Below are 23375 nucleotides of genomic sequence, written 5' to 3'. Positions count from 1 at the left end.
TACATACATACATACATACATACATACATACATACATACATACATACATACATACATACATACATACATACATACATACATACATACATAAATACATACATACATACATAAATACATACATACGAAGCACAGATATCTTACAGGCCTTTTTATATATCTATGAAAAGAAGCGCATTAACACGGTGGTAAACCCCTGCAAAAGCCTAACTGGCAACCCAAGTGAGTTTGGCAAAGAGGCGGACTCCCTTGAAGGCATCCATGTTGCCAGATACATGATAATGATCGTATTCACACATAGACGTAATTTGCAGGGGGGATTAGGGGGGTTATGACCCCCCAAAATAATTTGATCCAGTCAATATAACCACCCGCCCCCCATAAAATGACAACATTTGCTCAAACACTATAGAAATCAACTGGTGAAGTAGACAGATGCAACTCTTTTGTTGTCTTTAGGTAACTTTGACTTGTTTTAAAAATGTACAATGTCATGTTTTCTAACATACCCCGCCCCCCCACCCCCCAATGGTAGACTTAAAGTTACGCCCTTGAATTTATACAACAATTATAGGGTCTAAACTATTTTTTAAAAGCCCAAATCTATATGTTTGGCATTTCCGTGCATTGAAAAAAATTATTGACGTTAACAAATCTCATATCATAAAAGGATCCAATCCAACCAGAAAAACTATCTCCTGGTGCGAAATCCGCCAGCGTTCCCACCTCACCATATCCACCTAACTACAAAGTTGGGGAGGGGAAGAGAGAAAGAGCACCTCAGCACACAGGATAGTTTGGGCCAAATTACCACAGTTTTCTGGCTGGAGTACGATAATTCCTCGTTTGCTATCTGGCAACCTTGGCAGGGATTCATCAGGTTACGCACAGCGCTGTTTAGATGGCTCGCAGAAGGCAGTAAGTTGGGGRACGGTGCTGCAGACACTCTGAAGTCATTCAGCAGACTTCTCTCGTCAACATTTAAAACAGAATGGAGCAACAATTTGAGGACATCGACTCGTCTGGCAAATGGCAGAACCTTTACAACGTAAGATTGATCGGGCCTCTTGGTGTTTCTATGACGATCGCCTGCTAACTTAGTTAGCTAGCTAATTTCAGAGACACGTCCGTGGCTGTGTTTGGATACTTTTATCTTTATTGTCCTTGTGTGTGTGTGTTAACTAATGATATTTAATGATTTGTGGTACGTAACGGACAGTGTGAGCAGCTGGTGGGGCACCGGTCAGAAGTACTAGCGGCAGACAGCGCGTTAGCAGCGGCTGACTTCCGTAGCTGGAAAACGTGCAGCGGCGGTGCTTTCAGCAGAGCTCGGTTATCTAGCGGCTGACGCCTGCAGACGTCAGCTGCAGTTTCTGAGAACTCCCCAAGACTTCCAGAGAAACACGCATGTGTTTTTATCACCAACCCTGTTTGACAACCCAACACTCAGCGTGTGTTCCGGCTGACTTTTGGCGGTGACCTTATGGTTACAAGTTAAGACATGAGATGTCCAGCAGCCTGTTTAGGACTTTCAAGGAAATGATCAAACAAACAGTAAATACTGATGTATAAAGAGGTGATCCAGACTATTTCAGCAGTCTTGATAGAAAGCCAAATGTGGCAAAGTTGGGCCAGTGTTTTTGCATCATAACAGGTTAAATTTATTGAAAAGATGTGACAGATTTATAATCATCACAACAGCTAAACATGACTGAAATTCACATCCTTGAAGAGTAAAAACATGATCTTGGTTCAGTGTTAGGAAAAATGAATAAATAAAACAAACAAAAAACAGGCAAGATATAACAGCCACTGTCATAAGTATGATAGGATATTTGATTTGTTGTTAACTATCGATTTTTGGATTTAAAGAGCAGTTATTATGATGAATGTAGCTCTGAATGTATTTAGGATTTTTCAGTTCCCTCTGATTAAAGCTGCAATAGGTTAATTTTGATGTTCAAAAAAATTACAAGTCRTTGATTTGACCCTTTAAAAAAATTCTAATCTGCGTCTAGTTGTGAGTTTTCTGCTCCCTTTCTCTTAGTCAGTAAAACGGTCACAGTTTCATTTTTAAAAGGTGAACTCTTTTCGTCACACCCACACAACAAAGGTAAAGATCTATTAAAAGTCTGTGGTATTAAATACTCCTTTAATAACAGTTTGAACAAAGCAGGGCTCTTCCAGTGAACCTGCACAAATAGACTCAGTGTAATGACGACCTTTCATCTCTGTTTGTGGTATGTACTTTTGATGTTGTCATTGTTGTTGCCGTTCACTCACCTGGTTGTACACGTTACACTGACTTTTTTCCTCTAATGCGTCCCTGTCGCCTGCACTAGGAAATCCGCACCCAGGCTGTTGAGCGTCCGTACGAAGTCGCAAAACTTCCAGTGAACAGAACTCTGAACCGTTACAGAGACGTCAGCCCATGTGAGTGTCAGAACAAAGAGACATGTCCATGTGCATCGCCCATTTTTTTACAGCTGCTCCTCTTCCTCTCATCTGGCTTTAGATGATCACAGTCGAGTAAAACTAGAAAACTCAGAAAACGACTACATCAATGCAAGTTTAGTCTCAGTGACAGAAGCTGGAAGAGCTTACATTCTTTCTCAGGTATGTAGCTACACATCAAGTAAAGACAAAGATTGTACATATAAGACATTTCAGTGTCTGTTTTGAATTTCTTTGTTTACGTCTTATCCTTGTTGTGACAGGGCCCTTTGAGGAACACGTGTGGTCATTTCTGGCTGATGATTTGGGAGCAACGTTCCAAAGCCGTTATAATGCTAAACAGAGTGATAGAAAAAGGATCTGTGAGTACACCTCAGTGCCTGATCAGTGGTTTTTGATTTTACTGCTGAACTCAAAGCGTTTTGCTCACGTGCGTTTCTTTAGATACGTTCGTTTTTCTGTTTCTAGATTGTTTCTTTTTTTGTGTGGTTTAGACGTGAGAAAGAAAATACTTTTTTTTCATGTAATATGTAAAAAAACAAAAAACATAACTGTATTTATCCTGCGGGCAAATATAGAAAAAAATATTTGCACCGTCATGGAGAAGAAAATACAACTTTTTCACTCTGATCCTTTAAGGCATTAAGACATTAAAAATACCCTAAAATAACCCCAGTGAACAACAACACATTAATTCTTATTATTGTGACATCTATGATTCAACACCTCGTAGAATCACCTTGAGCTGTAATACCTTGAAGTAACGTCTGTTTGTATGACCTTATCTGTCTCCTAGTTTTCCACATAYGAAGGATTTTTGTCCCTTTCTTCCAGGAACTTTCCAAAGTGCTCATAGCGGCATCTTGATTCTTTTCCTTTCGGACATTCCTTTGTAGATTTGCAGCTAAACTCTGAATTATTTTTCTGTTATACGACCTGCTTTCAGTCCAGCTTCAATTCTCAGATGGTTGGCCCCACTTTAGACCTTTGAATACTTTAGCCAACTGGGTGAGCGCAACGTGTGTGCATTCACTTGACTCTGGGCACGACACAAAACCCCTTTTTGCCTCTGATGTGAGCCCCACCGGTTTATAAAGCCATCTGAAGCTCTGATTTGACTCTAAAGAATGATTCATTGCTGCACTAATGAGATGATCCATTTTTCTTCCATACATTTTTCAGCATACAACTCCTTCCACAATTTTTGTGCTCTTTCAATATTACATATAACAAACAAAACAACCAGCCCATTAATGCCATGTGTGCTGTGACCTTTGGTTTTTCAGCAACTTGTACTTTTTCAGCTATTTAGCTTTACTGGCACTTTTATCTCATTCGAGATGTTTATTGTATTTTGCAACTTTTACTCTGCTTCTTTCTAATTTCAGCCTTCTTTGACTTGTACTTTTTGTTGMTAATTTGCATTTTATTTTGCTATTTCAACTATATTTCTGCTTTTTCCTGCTAATTTAAGCCATATTTGGATTTATGTTTTTAGCTTTTTTCTAAAAACTCCACCTTATTGCATTACTTTCAACTTCAAACTGCTTAATTCAACAAACATGCTGTTTTTGCTTCTTTGTGCTAATTTCAGATTTTCAGCTACTTTTTAGCTGTTTTATCATGCTTGTTTTTATGCTAATGTGARCTTTTTACTATCCTTTTACCATCTCTCTACTAAATCCAACTATTTTCTGCTATTTTTGGCTACATTTCTGCTCTGTTCAGCTTTTCTCACCCATTTTTGCTATTTTTTTCTACTTTCTGTAAACATCAGCAGTTCAAATTGAACTCGCGTTAACAGTTTTGTTGTTAAACCTTTTCAGCTTCTGCTTCTTCCAGGAAAAAAAATCTTTTCATCAACAATATGCATTCACGCTTGCATTTTTGCAGGAAATTCTCTAGACAGTGTGCATTGCCAATGCAATGCACACTATTGTGATTTGTTTCCCATCCAAGTCATCTCAACTTTGCTATGCTTCTCCTCCTGCATACTTTGTCCTAGAGCTGCCATTGTAATTTATATCTGTAAAGCCCCTGTGCCAAATGATGGCTATGCCTTTTGGTGCCTGTAAAACGTACAGTTTTTGAAATATTAATGTTTAATAAATTATAATGGCAGTCAATGGAGCCTTGTATTGGTCCAATACTGCCCCATGCTGCATCTACACAAWATGGTACTGCACCATAGTTTCATAATATTAACACTCAGTAGTTTAGTGATTACAATACTAATATGATTGTATTTTGATGTTTTACTGTAATATTGTCTTAATACTGCTCTATTGTTGTAATATTATGCAGTTTAGTGTCAATAATTGTATTGGTAATGTGGYCTCTTTCTGCACACATACATACCAACCCCTGCCACCATACTCTGCCACAACTCCATTGGTCTAATGGTCTAGGTCATGGACTTTCATGTGGGAGATCAGGGTTCAAAACCCAGCTAATGCAACTTTGAGAAAAAATCTCATCAAACTTTATATTGTCACACAATTACCTTAATTCTAAACACCTGCTGACGTAACAGGCACAAGCTGGTATAGAAAACACATTTGAACTTGGTCAAAGATCATTCTGCAAGTCCAATGCTGCAGGCAAAGCCATGCTGCAATGACATGCTACGTGGCAATGCACACTTGTTTTTACATCGTAAAAACCCATGTCTAGTTCATATTAGATTTGTAGAGATGTAGTAGTGCAGTGTGTGTGTGTAGATGGGTAAATGAAGGGACACAATATGTTGAAAAAATGCTTTTGAGTTGACTGGTTGGCTAAAACGGTGCTACTTAGGTCCATTTAACAGGTCCAAACCAACCACCAACCCCCACCACTGGGACGTTGGTGTGAAGTTCTAATATCCTGATTAGTTTTCACCAAACTGCTCTCTGCTTGTGGACAAACGTCTTGTGGATCATTACCAATCCACTATGAAGTTTTTCTCTGGGTAACCCTTCCAAACAAGCCATACKTGTTTGGTCTTTTGTAATTGTTTTGTCATGAACATCAACACTCATCCTATTTATAGAACTCTAGTCACGTGAATGATTGTGCAACAACCATATTCGTACAAGCACCCACAGTAGCCTGTAGAAGTATCTATCACCTGTGTTTTAGCTTAAAAAAATTCAGGAAAATTGTATCATATTCCACCGGGAAGACCACAAAAGACAGTGACTGTAACTCATGATACAGTTGTTATAATGGCATTTTAGGGACACTTTTGGTCACTTTTCCCAACCTAAGATTCATGCAGAGAAGTATGATCACGGGATTTGCACAATGTGATGAGCCATGTTTGGCAGAGAAAAAAGGGAAAGTATGGACTTTGTCTACTCCAAACATTTCTTCTGAGGTAAAGGACCACCCTGATGCTACATATTCCTGCACTATAACACTGTTCAGGTACAAGAATGAATCTTATTTTTTCACTATACTGGTAAATTTCCTTCATTGGCATCCATTCTAATGCAGTCTTTGCACAACATTTGTGTCAGGATTACATGCAGCTGTGCAAGCCTAAGAGTTGTATGACCATGTAAGTTTCTTTAAATTATGCAGAAACAGTGGCTTGAGCGATAAATGTACAAAAAAAACTGAGTACACACAAGTAGGGCTGCCACGATTAATCGACGACTAATCGATTATTAAAATAATCTATGACTAATTTAGTAATCGATTAATCGTTTTCTTTTTTTGTTGTTGTTGTTATTCTTTTTTTTTCTCTCCTAACTGCTTTGACAGCTTCCACTGCCACAACTGCCTTTCTGTCCTTGACACACATGCACAGTAGTSGTAACTGGGGTAGGCCGTGGACGTCACAAGACATTATACAGACAGGCTCTGGTATCATGGCTACCTGGCAACGGAGCTCAAAAGTGTGGGATCATTTTAAGAAAATTAAAGACAAACCTGTGCAATATCTGTAAGGCAGAACTTGCCTTCCACAGCAAATATTTTTAGTTAGCATATAGCTAAAATCTAACCATGGTTGTATAATAGCAGCTGCATTCTGGCGTGATAAGCTGTATGTTTTATATTCAATGAACGAATGATCCGATTAGTCGACCAATCGAAAAAATAATCGGTGATTAATCGATTATAAAAATAATCGTTTGTGGCAGCTTTACACACAAGCTATATGCAGCTATATGCAAGCAGACACCAGTACACGCCAAACTTTTCAGCAATTCCACCTGCTTTCCAGCCTGTCGAAGACTCGACATTCCAGTACTGTTTGGTGTTTCCCTAAAGTCAGACGTGCCAAACTTTGCACCMGGAAGATAACAGAACTGAAGCTATGTTGTTTGTATGAACATTCGGGTTACTCGTGAGAGAGCCGTGGATTATACGTGTAAGGAGAATGCATGGCGTCATGAGTGGCCATTGCCATTGGAACTTGTAGAGTCGGAGATGGAGCTCCATCTTTCCTTCTTGCTCAACTTGCTGAACTATTTTTGCGCTTGTTTTTACCTGCAAATAATCTTTGTCTCAATAGAAAGGTGGACTCTAAACTGTTTATAAACATCCTTTTATAATCTTCAGAGGGATTAATAGTAACCACTGTTTCTCTGTATTGTGGAGAGGAGGAGCTCCAGAGGAGTAAATTGTCAAAACATCTGTCTTTACAGAGGTGCTCACAAATACTGATTAGATAACCAGTACATTTGATCAGCACCCAATAAATGGTGTTTACTTAAAAAAAAAATTAGTCTGCTCATCTTTTTCTTCCCCAAACTGCCTCTGTATTTGGGCTTTTTTAAACAAAAAAACACATGGTCATGTACTAAGACGTAAAATTAAAACAGAGGTCCTTTTTTTTACTATAACTTAACATCTTCCTTCCATCCATTCTTGTTAACCCTGATAAAACAGGACCTGCCTAAAAACTGAGTGAATTYTTTGTCTCACCAGGAAAAGTGTGCACAGTACTGGCCCACCTCAGAGGAGCTCCAGATGTCGTTCACAGACACAGGCTTTGTTGTGAGACTGCTGTCAGAGGAGGACCAGTCCCAGTACACCATCAGACTGTTAGAGCTCGAGAACACAAAGGTGAGCCTAGGATGGAACATGTTGACTATTTGTTTCCAAGTCAGGGACTAAAATGTTACGTTGTGTTATACAAGTGTTGTGTATTYAATTAAGACCAGTTCAGTATTTTCCAAGAAAATAATGTCTCGTTTTATTTCTTCTAACTGACCTTCAGGCAGCAGATAATTTAATGTTTTTTTGTTGTTGTACTACAATCAAAGTTAACAACTGAACCAGTTATCCTGAAAGTCAAAGCTGTCAGTATCACAAATGTAGCTCAATGTTAACTTGGCTAGGATCTCTAAAGCAACAGAGGCTGAACTTAAAACCTGAAGAAATAATAGCAATAAGGTTTTGGCTGTTTGGATGTGCAGTTTACTTAAAGAGCCATACTGTGATGTAACTTTACTATGATAAATGGAATTTAAAAATGATCAAATATTAAGAATAAATAATGTTAAATGACTGCATGTAGTGCTGGGAGGCATGACCCAAATTTTATCACAGTATTTTCAACAATTAAATGGTATTACACCGTCAGCTGAAGTTACACAGAAACTATTTCTTGACTTTTTTCTTTTATTGTACCTCCTGTTCCCTCCTCTACATGTCTTTTCTTCTTTGCCTGGTTGTAGACAGTCACGCATTTTAGTCTGGTCATGAAGGAGGAGGGTTGAACAAAGATCATTATCGTCTATAGTTTTATGTTATTTATTAAAGCTCAACAGGACAGTTCAGCCTCCGTGCACCTGTCAACTCAACCCCACAAAAAACCACTTCCCCAGGAAGTCCCCCCAGGCTTTACACGATAGAAGCACATCTCCATGTGGCAAATTTACATTGAGTCTGAAATCTATCAGTGTGCGTCACTGAAGAGTTGAATACTATATTCATGGTGGAAATGGCAGAGTTTTTTTTTTTTACATCAGTTGCATCAGTTGATATAAGCAGCAAAATCTCCACCTTTGAGAAGGGAAGCTGCTCCACAATAACGTTAGCTTGCTAAAGCACATAGTGGTGCTGTAAAGAAAAGTGTCCCCTGTGAAACGGTTCACTGGCGGGCGCAACGTAACATTCGGAACATGTTCAGGCTTTTTAAACCAGAATGTCGTATTCAGAAAATTCATATCATCATAACAAAAATAAAAACCGTTTTTTGGTACGAACCAGTATACCGCCCAGCACTAACTACATGAGTTAAAATCCATCCATCCATTTATCAAAATCCTGTAAAAATAACCCATTTGTTTGAAACGGCCATTTAAGTGAGAAATCCATAAGTAAAGGTAGAGCTGGGCGGTATGACCTCAAATTCATATCATGGTATAAATTGAATCCCATCATGGTAACGGTATAAATCGCGGTAGAAAATTATCACAAAAAGCAAAGATAATGTAATTTTTAGAGCTTTTTTTTTTTTGCAGAAAACTGTAATCATAATCAAAGCCAGTATTTTTGCTGTAGTGCAAATGAACATAACAGAAGTACAAAAGAAAGTTTTATCTATATTGCAAAACGGTTTCAACAACAAACAAAAACATTTCTCAAATTTTCAACAATATCAAAATAAAGTGGACGTTACAACCAGTACTTCAAGTAAAATTAGTCATTTAGACATAAAAACATTCTATGTTGGCATAAGTTGCCTAAAACGTTATAGTGTTACAGGACCTGAAGGGGCTTAAGTTTCACATAGCCCTAGTCATAAAACAATTTCAGATAACTGGAATGTAAGTGTGGTGAAGCCAAATAAATATAACATCTGCTTGCCATACAATGAGCCTCTGCCTGTTGAACTGACCTGCTACTCTGCTGCACCAYCATCTTAATCATCATCAGAGCAGAAGCCGACTTTACATTAACAAGATGGATTTCTGACTGAACGAACGTCCACATCTTTTTTTTATCCTCTCTGTAACAATACATAAAAAACAAGTTTTTTTCTCCGACAACTTGGTTGTGAAAAAACTACGGCTGTTAAAACTTCGCTCTGCGCGACGTGCAGCGGTAGAGAGGGAGGAAATGATCCGACATAACTTTTCTACAGCTGGAGTGGGGAATTTTGAGGATTTATTCTCTCTATACGTGTTTTAAAACACTATAATTTCTTCATTATATTTTGAACTCCTCCTGCTCAGTTGYCTCTRCACTCGCAGCCATGTTGACACAGGTGCGATGACGTAATGACRACAGGACGGTAGAGGGTAAATTTCTACCGTAGTCCAACTTCATAYYGTTTCAACCGTCTACTGCATATACCGCGCAGCCCTAAGTAAAGGTATTAAAAATGTAGTAAAYGAAATTAGCAAAATTTATGGCCATTAAAAAGTGCAGTAAAATGCCTTATCTGATGAGGTTTTTTTTTGAACAATTACCCAACCATACATTTTTATCCCCAGTCCATCTCCTAAAAATCTCTCTGTGTATCAATGAAATCACTTTTTGTCTTGGATAAGGGTTAAATAGCAAATAATTGTACATGTTTTTTCTTTTTTTTTCTTAACCTTAACAGTGCCTTTATTGTAATGTTTTTGTTCAAACCTCTTTGTTCACGCAGCAGGTTGCTATTGTCAACAAAATGTCAGGTTCWTTGGGGTATTCTGAGCATAAGAAGTCTCAAATGAAGCATTGAGCCTGAAAAGTTCAGTCTGAGGCAACAAAGATGAAAACCACCTTTTATAGTAGCTGCTCACTCTGAGTGGACCTTAGGGGTAACACACAAATGAACAAAACCCTGTTTGCACGTCGCTTCAGTAACGTTATCACATCTTGTGTTTGTTTTAGACAGGAGAGTCGAGAAAGATCTACCACTTTCACTACACCACGTGGCCTGACTTTGGCGTGCCTGAATCTCCTGCCTCCTTCCTCAAATTCCTCTTCAAGGTCCGGGAGTCTGGCTCGCTGGGCCCGGAACACGGGCCCTCGGTGGTGCACTGCAGCGCTGGAATCGGACGTTCGGGGACCTTCGCCTTGGTGGACACCTGTTTGGTCTTGGTAATAAGGGGAAGGGCTGGTGTTGGCACTAAACACAGAGTTAAACAGAAAAGTTGTTTAAGAGTTGAAACTTTTTTTCAAGAGTTTTGTGTTTTGGTTTAATGGTAGGGTGGGAGGTTGACACTAAGATTATATCTGAGTGTACTGATAACAGAAAAGAGAATTACTGCTGTTGGATTTTCTTGTTTTTTTCCACCATCTCTGCATGCTGTGTTTAGCTTGTGCCATTAGTCACACAAGGTATGTGTGAGTTACCTGGAAACTAATCCCATGTTTCAGACGTGCTTCCTAAATTCCTCCTCACGTTGTCCGGTTTAATGCTGTTGTGTTTTCACGTGAAACTTTTACTCCGCCGTCTTTTCCACGACTTGCTTGTAAAAAATGTTTTAAAACCCAGTAGGAATATTCCAGGTAGAATAAAGGTTAAAAAACAAACAAAAACACGTGAATCAAAATTTTAGGAAACGGAGGAGCTAGCATGCACAGATTCGTGATATTGAGTTATGCTGTCCTCAGAGTAGGTGTTGTGAATGACTCTCAATTACTACCAGGCCATATTTATGTTTGTGTTTTATTTATTTTTTAATTAATAAATGTGCAGAATATTGTGTAGAAACAAAACCAAAAAATTTAAAATGTAATCATCGCGGGTTGTTGACTAACAGTYAGCATGGATGCTAGCTTTGTAGAATCAAAAAGGTAATGTGATTGTGTTTATCACTGGAAATTTACACACAAATCACATTCTGCAGGGTTAAACATGGTTTTACTGCAACATGTTTCCACTTGAACAGCTACGGTAGCTCTAATAGGATAAACAGCACCAAGCAGCAACTAATCTGGTGGCTCTCGTAAGTTAACTAAATTGATTTTAGACTTTTGTAAATTGATTCAGAATCACGCARCCTCTAAAAGTAGATTTTATCTTCTACTCAAAGACTAAAAGAGACAATTTTTTTTGATGTGATAAGCTCAACAGAGTGAAGCATGAATCAGTTTGCATCTTGGTTTTATAGCAAGCACAAACATCCAGAGAACATGAATCATCAGTTACAGCATGAATAGTGACATTTATTTTTCCTGTTTAGTCTCAGCTGTTTGAAGGGTGGAGTTTTTTTTTATTATCAAAGAATATCCTTTGCTTCCTCACACCATACAGGTTTAGCTGCCTTTGAGTCATCAGAACTGTTTGAGAGGCGTTTGGTTCTGTCAGTTAAATCTCATCCGATTACACTCTGCAGTTCAAAATATACACAGACTGCTCATCCTGACAGACAACGTATTTAAATAAGTTTATTTTGTTTTAACTCCAAATGAGCCTTACATTAATTTTACTTTAATAATAACCACATTACACAACTCTAACACCGTGACCTGAAGACACATGGTGTGTAATGTCCTGTTAGGCAATCTGATGTGACTCAGTATGAAGTGAAAACACTGGCTTAACTGCTCAATCTTACCATTTGTGTTTTCTAAACATGTAAATCTGTTTTTTTTTTTTTTAGATGGACAAGAGGAAGAGCCCGTCATCAGTGGACGTGCAGAAGGTGCTATTAGGCATGAGAGAATATCGCATGGGCCTGATCCAGACCTCGGACCAGCTGCGCTTTTCTTACATGGCCATCATGGAGGGAGCCAAGCTCATCCTGACAGACAACTCAGAACCACAGGTAGCTCAGCTGGATTACTAACAATGACAGGCTGATGCTCAGTTTGTTAAAACTGAGTTTAGTTTGTGTTGGAGATCTGAAACTAGCTGTGTTAACCATCTGCATTTTTTAATGCACATTTTGAAGTATYGCATTAGAAAAGGTGAATGGAAACAGCACGATTCAAAAAAAAAAACTTCCTCTATTTCGCAAAAATGTTTATGMGCTCGCTGGAGGTGGTTTTTGGGTTTTTCGAAAAAGAGTTAATGCCCAAAAGGGAAGGTGGAAACAAGTTTGCTGAATAAGTTCTGATGTAGCGAACATTTACCTCACAWGGTTGATCAGCTGTTCCCGCTGTTTGTCTGGTACCGGTGTTACACCATATTTTGTGACTGTCATATATTGTGACCAGAGGGGGCGATGTTGCGTTTCTACAACAGAACTTGGCAAAAGATAAGATAAGATAAGATAAGATAAAACTTTATTGATCCCACAGTGGGGAAATTTGCACATCACTGCAGCTTAATACAGGAGAGGCTGAGAAGAATAATGAAAGATAAATAAAAGATAAAAAACAAAACAAAAATGGCCACAAAAAAGAACATGACACGCCAAAAGTGTAAGCCAGAGGCTGAAGACATACAAAAAAAACCAAACAAACTGTTGACTGTTACACATGGTCACAGAATATGACCGCTGTATATTGTGGCTTCACTGTAGCTAAGGAAATGGTAAAAATATTTATTCAAAAACTATTTCTGTTAATTGTTTACATCCTCTAGTGTCAGAAAAAYAACTTTTGATCACCGACATGGTTACGGTTATTGAATTAGTACAGGGTCACATAATATGACTGCTATTAATCATAAATTTTGACTTGACTGTAGCTTGGTAAATAATAAAAATATTTATTCATAAACTGATTCTACTCATTGTTTACCCTAATGTCAGAAAAATAACTTCTGATCACTGGCATGTTGGCTATTACTATTACTACTAMTATTATTACTACTGTAAATGACAACAGCTGTCATATTATGTGACCTTGTACTAATTTAATGACAGTCAACATGAAGAGGATTGCATTTCTTTCTCTACATCTACAGACAGCATGTAACATCACCAAAACTAGTTGTTGACAGAATAATTACAACTTTCCCGATAGTAGCAACACGTTCCTGATAAATTTTCTCCATTGTCCTGAGATGTGTGGTCCCTGTGAGTTTGCGACTTCTACTTCCTGTTTACTACAGGCATGTGTCTGAGCTGTGTGAAGCTGACACCCCACCCACACAAAAAATCCAAACAAGTAAGCGGATTGGTTAGTGCTTCGTTTGTGCAGGTTTGTGCAGCTAAAATGAGCGTTTGTGCTGTTGTAGTTTTTGAGATATTAAGCATTATGTCTTTAGCTCATTATGACGTCACCATCCCCCCAGCAACCTCTGAAGTTAACCGAAACAGTTTACTTTTTTTGTGCTTCGTTTGTGCAGCTTAGTGCAGTAGAAATGAGCGTTTGTGCTGTTACAGTTTTGGAGATATTAAAAGTTTTTACTTTAACGCGATGACATCATCGTCCCCCCAGCACGCTCCGAAATGGTGACGTCATCGGCCGAATTTATAACTGCTAATATCTCGAAAACAAARGCTGCACAAACGACAGTTTTTACTGCACAAACCTGCACAAACGGAGCACTAACGACCTAGCCCATTTTGGTTAGGTTTTGGAGCGAKATGGGGTGATGGTTAACTCTGGATGACCAAAAAATATAATATTTAATATCTCGGAAACCAAAACAGCACAAACGACACTTTCAACGGCACAAACCTGCACAAACGGAGCACTAACGATTCTGACTATTTGATGGCTTTTTTGACGTGGGTGGGGTGTCAGCTTCACACAGCTATGTGTCTGACGTAATTAAACTTTGCGTAGCCTGGTTGATTCGCTTCAAGCCAGTTGATGGAAACACATCTGATTCACATTTCTTGTTTGTTTTTTTTTTCCTTTTTGCGAAATTTTGAAAAATTTGCTCAAAATTCGAATTTAAATTGGATGGAAACATGGATACAGTTCAGCGTAGTTATTACCAGTTGTAAATGAAAAGGTCAAAAGTGATTTTGCCCGTTTATTTGTACCGTTTACAAAATACCGTATCTCCTAATTCACCGACTGGTCTTTATTGAAATTTTTAGAACATAATCATCAGTACGTCTACAACTTATTAACCTTAAAGGAGACATGGTGATTTTAAATCTTTCTTTTTCACATTAAAATCCTTCACTTGGGGTCTATATAAAGTGGAACTGTAATGCTTTGGTCTGAATTCCTCCTTACTGTAAATCAACAAGCCCCTCTGAGGTGTGGTGTGTCTCAGATCAGCTTGTTTTGAGGCTGTCTCTTTAAATCCAAACTAGGCGCTTCACACCCCGCCCCCTCCAGCTTCCAGACCAGTTCATTCCAGTTTGATAGAGGAGTTTATGACTATATAGCTGTGCAGAAACCTTTTATTTACAAATTAATTAAAAGATGTCAACAAGGGAGGGCTTGTCCATCCAGCCTGACACGTTGGAGCCAGAGGAGAATGAAGACCACCAAACTGTAGTTGTTAAATCCAGACCTTATTTAGAAGTTCTTTCACAAATAATTTGACGCTTTAGTTCAGAAAACGTCATAGAAAACAAAGAAAAGTCACTGCAAAAAATGTCCACCAAACCAAGTTTTAAAATCTTATATCCAGACAAAAAGTCGTTTTGCTCTTGTTTTGAGACAGATTTACTGAACAAGAACTGATTGTGTAAGAATAATAATCTTGTTTTCAGAATGTGTAAGATTATTTGTCTTGTTAGTCTGAAAATTTGACTCAAATTAAGTCAAAAGATTTCTGCCAATGAAGTAAGAAAATTTAACTTGGTAAGATTCTTGAAATAAGAAAAAATTGAATCAAATCCAATATTTCAAGAGTCTTACCAAGTAAAATTTTCTTACTCCATTGGCAGAAATTTTTTGACTTAATTTGAGTCAAATTTTCAGACTAACAAGACAAATAATCTTACACATTCTGAAAACAAGATTATTATTATTCTTACACARTCAGTTCTTGTTTAGTAAATCAGTCTCAAAAAAAGATCAAAAAGACTTTTTGTCTGGATATAAGATTTTGCAACTTGGTTAGGTGGACAGTTTTTGCAGTGCTGAACGGGTTAAAAAATATGACCCAAATAGTATATAAAGATATCTTTGCAGCACCAGGAGAAACTACGTGTATTTAACTTTTCTGTGTCCTAGAGACTCCAAGTACACCACAAAATCTATTCAACAACTAAATAAGTGGATTTTGTATGATATGATTTTGCATCTTTAATTGGCATATGATATGCCAATTCAAGATGGCCGCCACTGCGAAAGCAAAACCAGCAGTACAAAAATGACTGAGTTTTATAGATGCTGAGCTAAAATCTGGTGTTGCAGGAGCTGAGCGTCATCCTCAACATTTGCTCTGAGCACCAACTGTTGCCTCAAAACTCTTGGTTTAATAGTAGCTGAACATTGCCCCACATACTTTAACAAGTTGCTGCAATTTCAAGCTTTCAGTTTTATTGGGGAACTTTCATCATGAGGAGCCAAACATGTTGAGGCTTGAGATACAAAATCAGCTGGCACTCTATTTTTATTTTCTTTGCTCAAATCAGAAAAGTTAGACAGTTCATTTAAAGGAGTTTAAATGTTTTCTTTAAAAAATGTATTTTACACACGGCATTGCTAGAAATGTAAAATCCTATATTCTACTTACTTATTAACTAATTCTACAAAAATGCAGATACATTCAGAAAAAATTAAACTAAATGGTTGTGGTGGTAAATATTTCTTTAAAAACAGGTGAAACTGAAAAATGGTTGTGCCTATGCATTTAGCCCCCAAGACTCATCACCTTTTTAAACAGTTTCAGCATCAAGTTTCTTCAGGTCTTTATAATCTTGGTCCGTCTTCAGGTATTTTTGATMATTTGTCATGACCAAACTGTTGCGTCTCCTTCAGGTTGAATGGATACTGTTTGCACATATTTTTTAAGGATTTTCTGTTCGACTGGTATGGATTTTGACTGGACCATTCCAGAACACAGTTCCTCGTGTGTTTATGGTCATTGTCCTCCTGGAAGGTGAACCTCTTACTCAGATTTGGAACTCTGGAAGAGTCCAAGAAGTTCCCCAATTTTTTTTTCATTTATCTTTCCTCCAACTCTGATCAGTTTCTCAGTCCCTACTGATGAAAAACATCCTCACATCATGACGCTGCCACCACCGTGCTTCACTGTAGGGACAGTGTTCTCAGCAGGCAGTGGTGGGAGATTTGTCTTAGACATTATGTCGTCCTTAATGACCAAAACCTCAATTTTAGACTCCTTGGGCCTCAGCACCTTCTTCCAGTTCAGAGGGAAGAAATTCAATCAGTCCAACTTTGTTACCTTTAATCTGTCTTCTTCCTGATGTTCTTCCATGAAGCCCAGCTCTATGCAGCTTCCAATGGTCCTACAGAAAGACAGCAGAAGAGCTGCAGCTCCATCAGGCTAAACTTTGTCATGTTTCTCTGATTAATGCCCTCTTTGTTCAGTTTGTCTTGGCAGGTTTTCTGCAAAGGTATAATTTTTTCATAATATTGAATTTAATAGAAGTCTCTGGGACATTTTTTAAACACCAACCCTGATCTGTTTCTCTGGTCTGTATGGAGAGTTCCTTGGTCTTCATGATGTCTCTTGATTGGTAGTAGCCCTAAGCCGGTGTTGTATTGGTGTTTGTTGTGGAGGCTGGTACAACAGGTGTGTAGCATTTAACCGGTTTAATTTGTTTGATTCTTAGATTGCTCACAGGTGAATCTTATTTAACTAATTATGTGACCTCTGAGGGCAATGGTTGAGGCTTTAATGCAAATGGGTTGAATACATATTGGACACACCACTTTCCAGTTTAGTTTTTTATTTTATTATTTAAAATAAATCCCCATTTGACTTGATTATTATGAAGTATTTAGAATAATGACTTACAATCAAATTAAACACCCCTGGTAGTAAAGCAACAAAATTGAGAGACTTCCAAGAGTACTAAATACTTTTGAATGACATCATATTTTCCTTTAACCTGTTGAGCCTGATGCCACCGGTACTGGGGGCAAACCATCATTTCCCATTTTTTTTATTTCTTTTAACTTCTGTTAAACTAAGATCTGTCAGTTGAACCTGGACATGTTTGGTATCAATAKAAAGCTAAGAATCTTGGCTAAAAGCTCATTGAAACTGTTTTTACGTTACAACAAATCTGTAAAGGAAAATGTTTTGACATTTGTTTTTAAAGCAAGCCAAAACAGATACCAAAATATGTTGTGAAGTGTGTTGAAAGAAAGTTTTTTTACTTGATTTTGAGGGTATGTGATCCAACTGAAGTCAAATATAATTTCTCATTATTTCATATAATATATATGTGACAAATAAATGTTTGGATCATTTTTCACAAGAACAAACATTCAATAACAAGTCTTTTCAGGTAGGTAAGAAAAAATAAATAACTTGTGCAATAAAAACTTAACATTTATTAATGGTACTATCATGGTCTGTCCTCTGCAGAATGACAAAATGCAAAATTATTTCTTTACTAAAGCCTGTGTAACTTTGCTCCAGTTAATTTTAGCAGCTTGAATCTTTGCACAGGTAATGTCCACAAGTGGATTTATAGTTTCCAAGAGTTTTTAGCCTTCTTCATTATGGTTTTAAATAGGTTATATACTGTCTAATGAAAAAATTATTCAGACGGGAGGGAAAAAAAAATAAAAAATATGTCCTGTCTTCAATATGTCTAAAGCCACAGCAGCTGTTTTAATAGTTACACTTCTAACAGAAGCTCCCAATTGTTAGCTTTATTTTGATACCAAGAATATTTAAGTAGAGCTTGTAAATGCTGACATACACTCATTTACACTCAATTACATTTCAGCATGGTATTTCAMGTAAAAAYATCAAGAAAACTCCATCCTGTTKTAAGAAAAATAAGTACTGTTACTGACTGTTGTCCGTCAGGTTATATGGCTAAAGGTGATTTTGACCCAAGGGCAGCAGGAGGGTTAAAAACATTTCTGGTTCCCATAAATCCCAACAACCTACCAGTATAGTGACAATCAGATTCTATAGTACCGTCTTTCATACATTTCATCATCATGCTTCTTTAAACAGAAGATATCAGGAGACAGTTTAGTTTGTTTCTATCAGGTGTAAACGGCAGCTTCAGACCTGAATTCACTGACATCTTTTCTAAGACCAGGATCATAATGGGACCGTTTTTCTAATTTAACAAATGAGCCTTTTCTTTCCAGCTTTATGACTTTCATATTGAGCATAATTGTAAGTTTTAAACAATTATCCAGGGCTTTSTTTTGTTCTGCAAAAACTGACCAGRGTTAGATTTAGAATTAGAGCTTTGGGACAAACTTGAGCTATTTTTGACCGAGGAGCAGCTTTTTTGCAATATGTGGAAATCTGATTTTTGTTCCACACTTTTCTATTCATTATCTGAACAAAATCATAAGACAGAAACAGATTCTTTCATGTCACATTTAGGCAAGGATTATTTAAAATCCCTTATGTTTAGGTCTAAATCAGGATATTTTTTTCTTCTTCAATGAGTATGAGTTGTTCATTTTCCACATTTCCCACTTTTTGAAACTACAAACTTTGGTACATTAAATTGACTACATTAGTTCCATGAATAATGTGCTTATTCAGCAATAATTCAGCAATATAGAAAGGAAATRTGTTTCTTAATTGTTTTTTTCTTATCAACATGTTTAACATGAAATATTAATGTAATTTTCTTTACACTTATATATTGCTGAGATATTTTTTGTGTATATAATTAACCTGCTGAGTTTGTCTGTAAAGGTGTAAAAGCATTTCTTAAAGGKGACATATCACCTGCTCTCCTCATGCCAGAGTTTTAGACTGAGATCATCTCCAATGTTGTTTTTTTTATTAGCCTTGCAACTAGACAATAAACACAACCAACAGAAAAYGTTCAGCTTGAAAAGGATGTCGCTCTTTTGTCCCCTACAACAGAACACGTTTATAGGCCTGTCCAGAGATGTCTCTGAGCCAGATTTGCCCCCTCCACCACCCCCACCCAGACCTCATCTAAATGACAGCAGACCCAATGGACCATGCCTGGAGCCACAGGCAGTCACAGGAGACCACCACTCAACCAAAGAGACAGACAGTCAGGACCACCTTGGGAAGGAAAACTCTGTGCGGTAAGTGACAGCTCAGCAACTCTTACAACATAGAAAGTTTGTCTGTTTATAAAAACTCAAATCGAATTAGTTTATTTAGCACATTTAAAAACAAGTCAGTTCGGCCAATTAGGGCAGGGGTCCCCAAAGTTTTTCCTGTGAGGGCCACATAACGTTTCCCTTCTCTGATGGGGGGCCGGGGTCAGTTTGTAACAGAAAAAGTGTGACAGTCGCAGGGGTGCCTTAATGTAAACATGTATTGTTTTCCAGAAGCCAGGAAATAAATAATAATACTATTAATGAAATAAACAACAGTATTTATGAAATAAATAATAACCAAATAAACATTTCTGGGATCTTTGCAGAAAAGAAAGTCAGGAAATAAATACAACGATCTGTGAAATAAATAATAACCAAAAACCCAGAGAGGAAGAGGAAGATGCCCTTCATTTCTGTGACTCGGGACTGGCAGCGCACATTATTTTCCATATTTGACCAGTTTTTTTACACAATGAAGGGAAAATATGAAGGCCGTCTGTCATTTTGACAGGTTTCAATTAATACCCCTGACCTCTTAAGTCTGGAAGACTTAATAAATAAGCCAGGTGAGGTGGTGAAAAAAAAATTAACGAGGTTTCACAAGACTGCTCTGTGGCATCACACTCAGAGACATTTTCAGCTTTACGCATGGAGTAGGTCTGCTTTACGGAGGTCTTATTTAATCTAAAATAAATAAAAGATTCCACCTGATCATCATCTCAGATCTAGACATCATACTGAATGCATCTCCAGGAGCTGACAGCGCATTGAAGAGGACAGGAGGRGCACGTCTGTGAGGCGCAGCGGGAGCACATGCTGCGGGATTTCCTCCTGTTTTGGGATTTGTAAATAAAGTCTTGCTGACTTCTGATCAACTGGAGAAGCTTTTTTCTGATTTTAAAACTTTGGCTAAAGTGGTGTTGTTACTCCAGCAGTGTCACAGCAGAGCACGGGTTTAGTCTTCACAACCACTGGCTCCTGCAGATGTAGACTCACTGTGCATAACTTGAGATTTTCCTTAGAGTTTTTTAATTATTAGACTTTTTGTTGCATAAATCAAATCCATGTTCTGTTTCTGTTTTTATTTAATAATATTTTTAACACAGTGGCAGCGGCGCGTTGTGATTACCAGCTGACTGCATCTCTGCCTTCATGCCTTCCTCTCTTCTCTCGTCCTCCTACAAAGGAGGCAGAAACAGAAATAATGAGGCATAATCTAATGTTGCAAACTGCAGCCACWTAATAACGCTTGTAGATTTTTTATTTATTTATTTTGTTTTGTTTTTTGTTTAACTTTTTGTACGGTAACTGAGTCACAAGCGGGRCATTGTGTGTGCGTCACATTGTGCGCGTTGGGCCTGGTAAAAAAAAAGTAAAATAGACTGTACTTATATAGTGCTTTTCTATCCATCCAGGATACTCAAAGCTCTTCACACTACAATCTGTGTCCTCATTTACCCATTCACACAGCACTCTGTTAGGTCTCTACAAAGCTAACATGTACAATCATCTATGGAGACTAATCAGTGCCAATCACATTCATACACTGATGGGACACACATCAGAGGCATTAGGGGTGAAGTGTTTTGCCTAAGGACACGACAACTGAAGCAGCTGGACAGGGGATCGAACCGGTGACCTTCCGGTTCCAGGACGACTCCCCTAACCACTCTGCCACAGCCGCCCCGAGCGGTGTGGGACAGATGTGCTGCTTTTCAGCACCGTGCGCATCGCGCTCATGTGGCCTGTAGTGTGAGGTGCACTGATGAGATTTTCTCCGATAAAATAGTCAAGGATTCATGGGGCAGACTTAAAGATCATAATGCCTCTCTGGCATTGTTCAGGGGGCCGGGCCAAATGTGGAGGCGGGCCGTAGTTTGGGGACCACTGAATTAGGGTTTTCACAAACTCCGCCCACACCCAAGAACCTCTCCCTATTTTACTGCAGCAGGCTCCTACTTGCAGTTAGAAGCTAGAACTGATRGGACCAAATCACCTCGGTGATCATTCTGGAACTCAGGATAAATTAAAGCAAACTAAAGGATCTGGAAAAATAGTCATTTTATTCTCTACCTGAAACTCTATTATAGTTAACAAGGCATGTAGTGCAGATCTCCTCAGAAACTCCTGTCACTGTAGTACACGTCATGGCATGGGGTTCTTCCTGCCAGGGTCTGTATGCTAGAGTCTTTATCTTAAAGAAAAAAAACTCATAATTTCTTGTTTTGTTTATTCCTTGTATGTAATCATGTTTTGCCGTGGTGGTTTTTTTGCTTAAGATCAAAATTCTCTCTATTTTCCCACCCCCATTTGATATTTCAGTGTGAGGAAAAGACACCGTGAGGAGAGAAATGCCATCACCACACAGAAGGTCCAGCAAATAAAACAAAAACTGAGTGACTCAGAGAAGAAGCAAGAGAAGTGGCGGTACTGGAGGCCCATTTTGCTAAACGTCGGTGCTGGAGCAGTCCTGGTCGTCGGCCTGTTGTGCTGGATGTACGTTCATTAACGCACTCTGGCTCCCTAAAAACTGACTCCCAATTTTGCACCGGCACCTGGGATTAGGTACTTCCTCTCTTAGTAGACGTAGATGGTAAAATGTGCATAACTGTGGATATTTATTACTTAAGGTCAAAATGCAGGAGTGCTAGATCAAATGAGTGTGTGTATATTTTTCTGTAAGATCTTAAAAATAGTAACATCTCAGGATCCTGGTGCCAGCACGATGATTTTCCCCTCTTTCTTTACACTGTTGATGAATGTACTGTGTCACAGTAAATAATGCTTTGAAAGAAATGACTAAAGGTAGAGTACAAAGAAAACAATTCCTGACAGATTTATTTTTGCATTCTTTATTTGTAATTGTCAAATGTGTGTTTCTCATTTATGGATACATTTTACATTTCAAYGTTACTTAGAATGATGTCCATCCTACGTTTAAAAAAAATGTAGGAAAACTCCAGAGCCAAGCGGCCAACTACGAGATTTTTTTTGTTTTAATCTAAGGAATGCATGCTTTTACTGGTTCTCCAGATCACCAACAGTTCTTCCATTCATACTCAGTAGGGCATTTTAGTGTTCTTTTTACGTTTTCTCTTTTATTAACTCTGAAGATGAGTTCTGGTTGTCACTGAAATTATACAAACTGCCGAGTTCCTTGCCGATTAGTGCATGTGTTGCCCACTGGATGGGTTCATGTTTTTCCTGCTGTTGTTTTGTTGTTGAGGAAACCAAAGCAAAGCTGTTTGTTTTAGGAAGATAACAAGAACATGTTGTTAATGACAAAGCCTTGTATACTCCCATTAAGTGGAATGTATTTTCTCTTGAATAACTCACGTGTTACTAAATGAAACTACTCTTGGTACCTTTGATACTTTTGTTGTGTGCTGCTTTAATTTTTACTTGTAGCATTGCACAATTGCTTTTCAACCAGCAGGGACAATCCAGTCTAAAGTTATAAAAGTGCAAAATAGACATTAGAGCAGAGCACCTTGTAATAAAGAAGAACTTAAATGTAATCATATTTACATACTGTAATTTAGAGTTTGAAAGAACTGAGTGAGTGAGTGAGTTAGTGTTTCAGGGTTTTTATCAGTATCACTACAGAAGACATGAGGGTCCCACCAGAGTAAACTGCAGTGACYGAGCTGTAGAATGCAACTGAATGATGGCATTTACTGACACCTGAGATAAATGCCTTATACTTATTTCCATACCCCAGAAGACATGTTAACTCGTTCTTGTTGTCTGTGTTACATTTTAGGGGAAACGTTTACTCTGCAGAGATGAAGTTTGTAAAAAAAAAAAGTCATTTAGATATACAGTACATGCACMAAACGTCTCGCATAATTTGTGTGTAGGGAGCTCGTTCCATTCCTTCACTGCTGTGCAGTTAGTCATTTTATTTTGTTAGTGAGTAAATCAATGCATTCAGACTG

At 38.0% G+C, this 23375-nt stretch overlaps 1 protein-coding gene across 1 annotated transcript; it reads left to right on the top strand.

The window, feature by feature from the left end:
* The first annotated feature begins 859 nt into the window (after window positions 1–859).
* On the top strand, window positions 860–22808 carry ptpn2a (protein tyrosine phosphatase non-receptor type 2a). Its single transcript, XM_014010846.1, has 9 exons — window positions 860–1045; window positions 2340–2430; window positions 2513–2613; window positions 2715–2813; window positions 7369–7506; window positions 10270–10479; window positions 11988–12152; window positions 19229–19419; window positions 21760–22808. The coding sequence occupies exons 1-9, from the start codon at window positions 989–991 to the stop codon at window positions 21944–21946; spliced, it is 1239 nt and encodes a 412-aa protein (XP_013866300.1). The 5' UTR covers window positions 860–988; the 3' UTR covers window positions 21947–22808.
* The last annotated feature ends 567 nt before the right edge of the window (window positions 22809–23375 follow it).

The sequence above is a fragment of the Austrofundulus limnaeus genome, unplaced genomic scaffold (genome assembly GCF_001266775.1).
Source record: "Austrofundulus limnaeus strain Quisiro unplaced genomic scaffold, Austrofundulus_limnaeus-1.0 Scaffold74, whole genome shotgun sequence".
NCBI lineage: Eukaryota > Metazoa > Chordata > Actinopteri > Cyprinodontiformes > Rivulidae > Austrofundulus > Austrofundulus limnaeus.
This window is presented reverse-complemented; position numbering and strand designations above follow the sequence as displayed.

What these genes read in the sequence shown, in the direction of transcription:
- ptpn2a (XM_014010846.1), top strand. Translation starts at nt 989, where the DNA reads ATGGAGCAACAATTTGAGGACATCGACTCGTCTGGCAAATGGCAGAAC. An exon ending in AATGGCAGAACCTTTACAAC is followed by an intron (nt 1,046 to 2,339) that starts GTAAGATTGATC and finishes CGCCTGCACTAG; the next exon opens with GAAATCCGCACCCAGGCTGT. An exon ending in TGGACACCTGTTTGGTCTTG is followed by an intron (nt 10,480 to 11,987) that starts GTAATAAGGGGA and finishes TTTTTTTTTTAG; the next exon opens with ATGGACAAGAGGAAGAGCCC.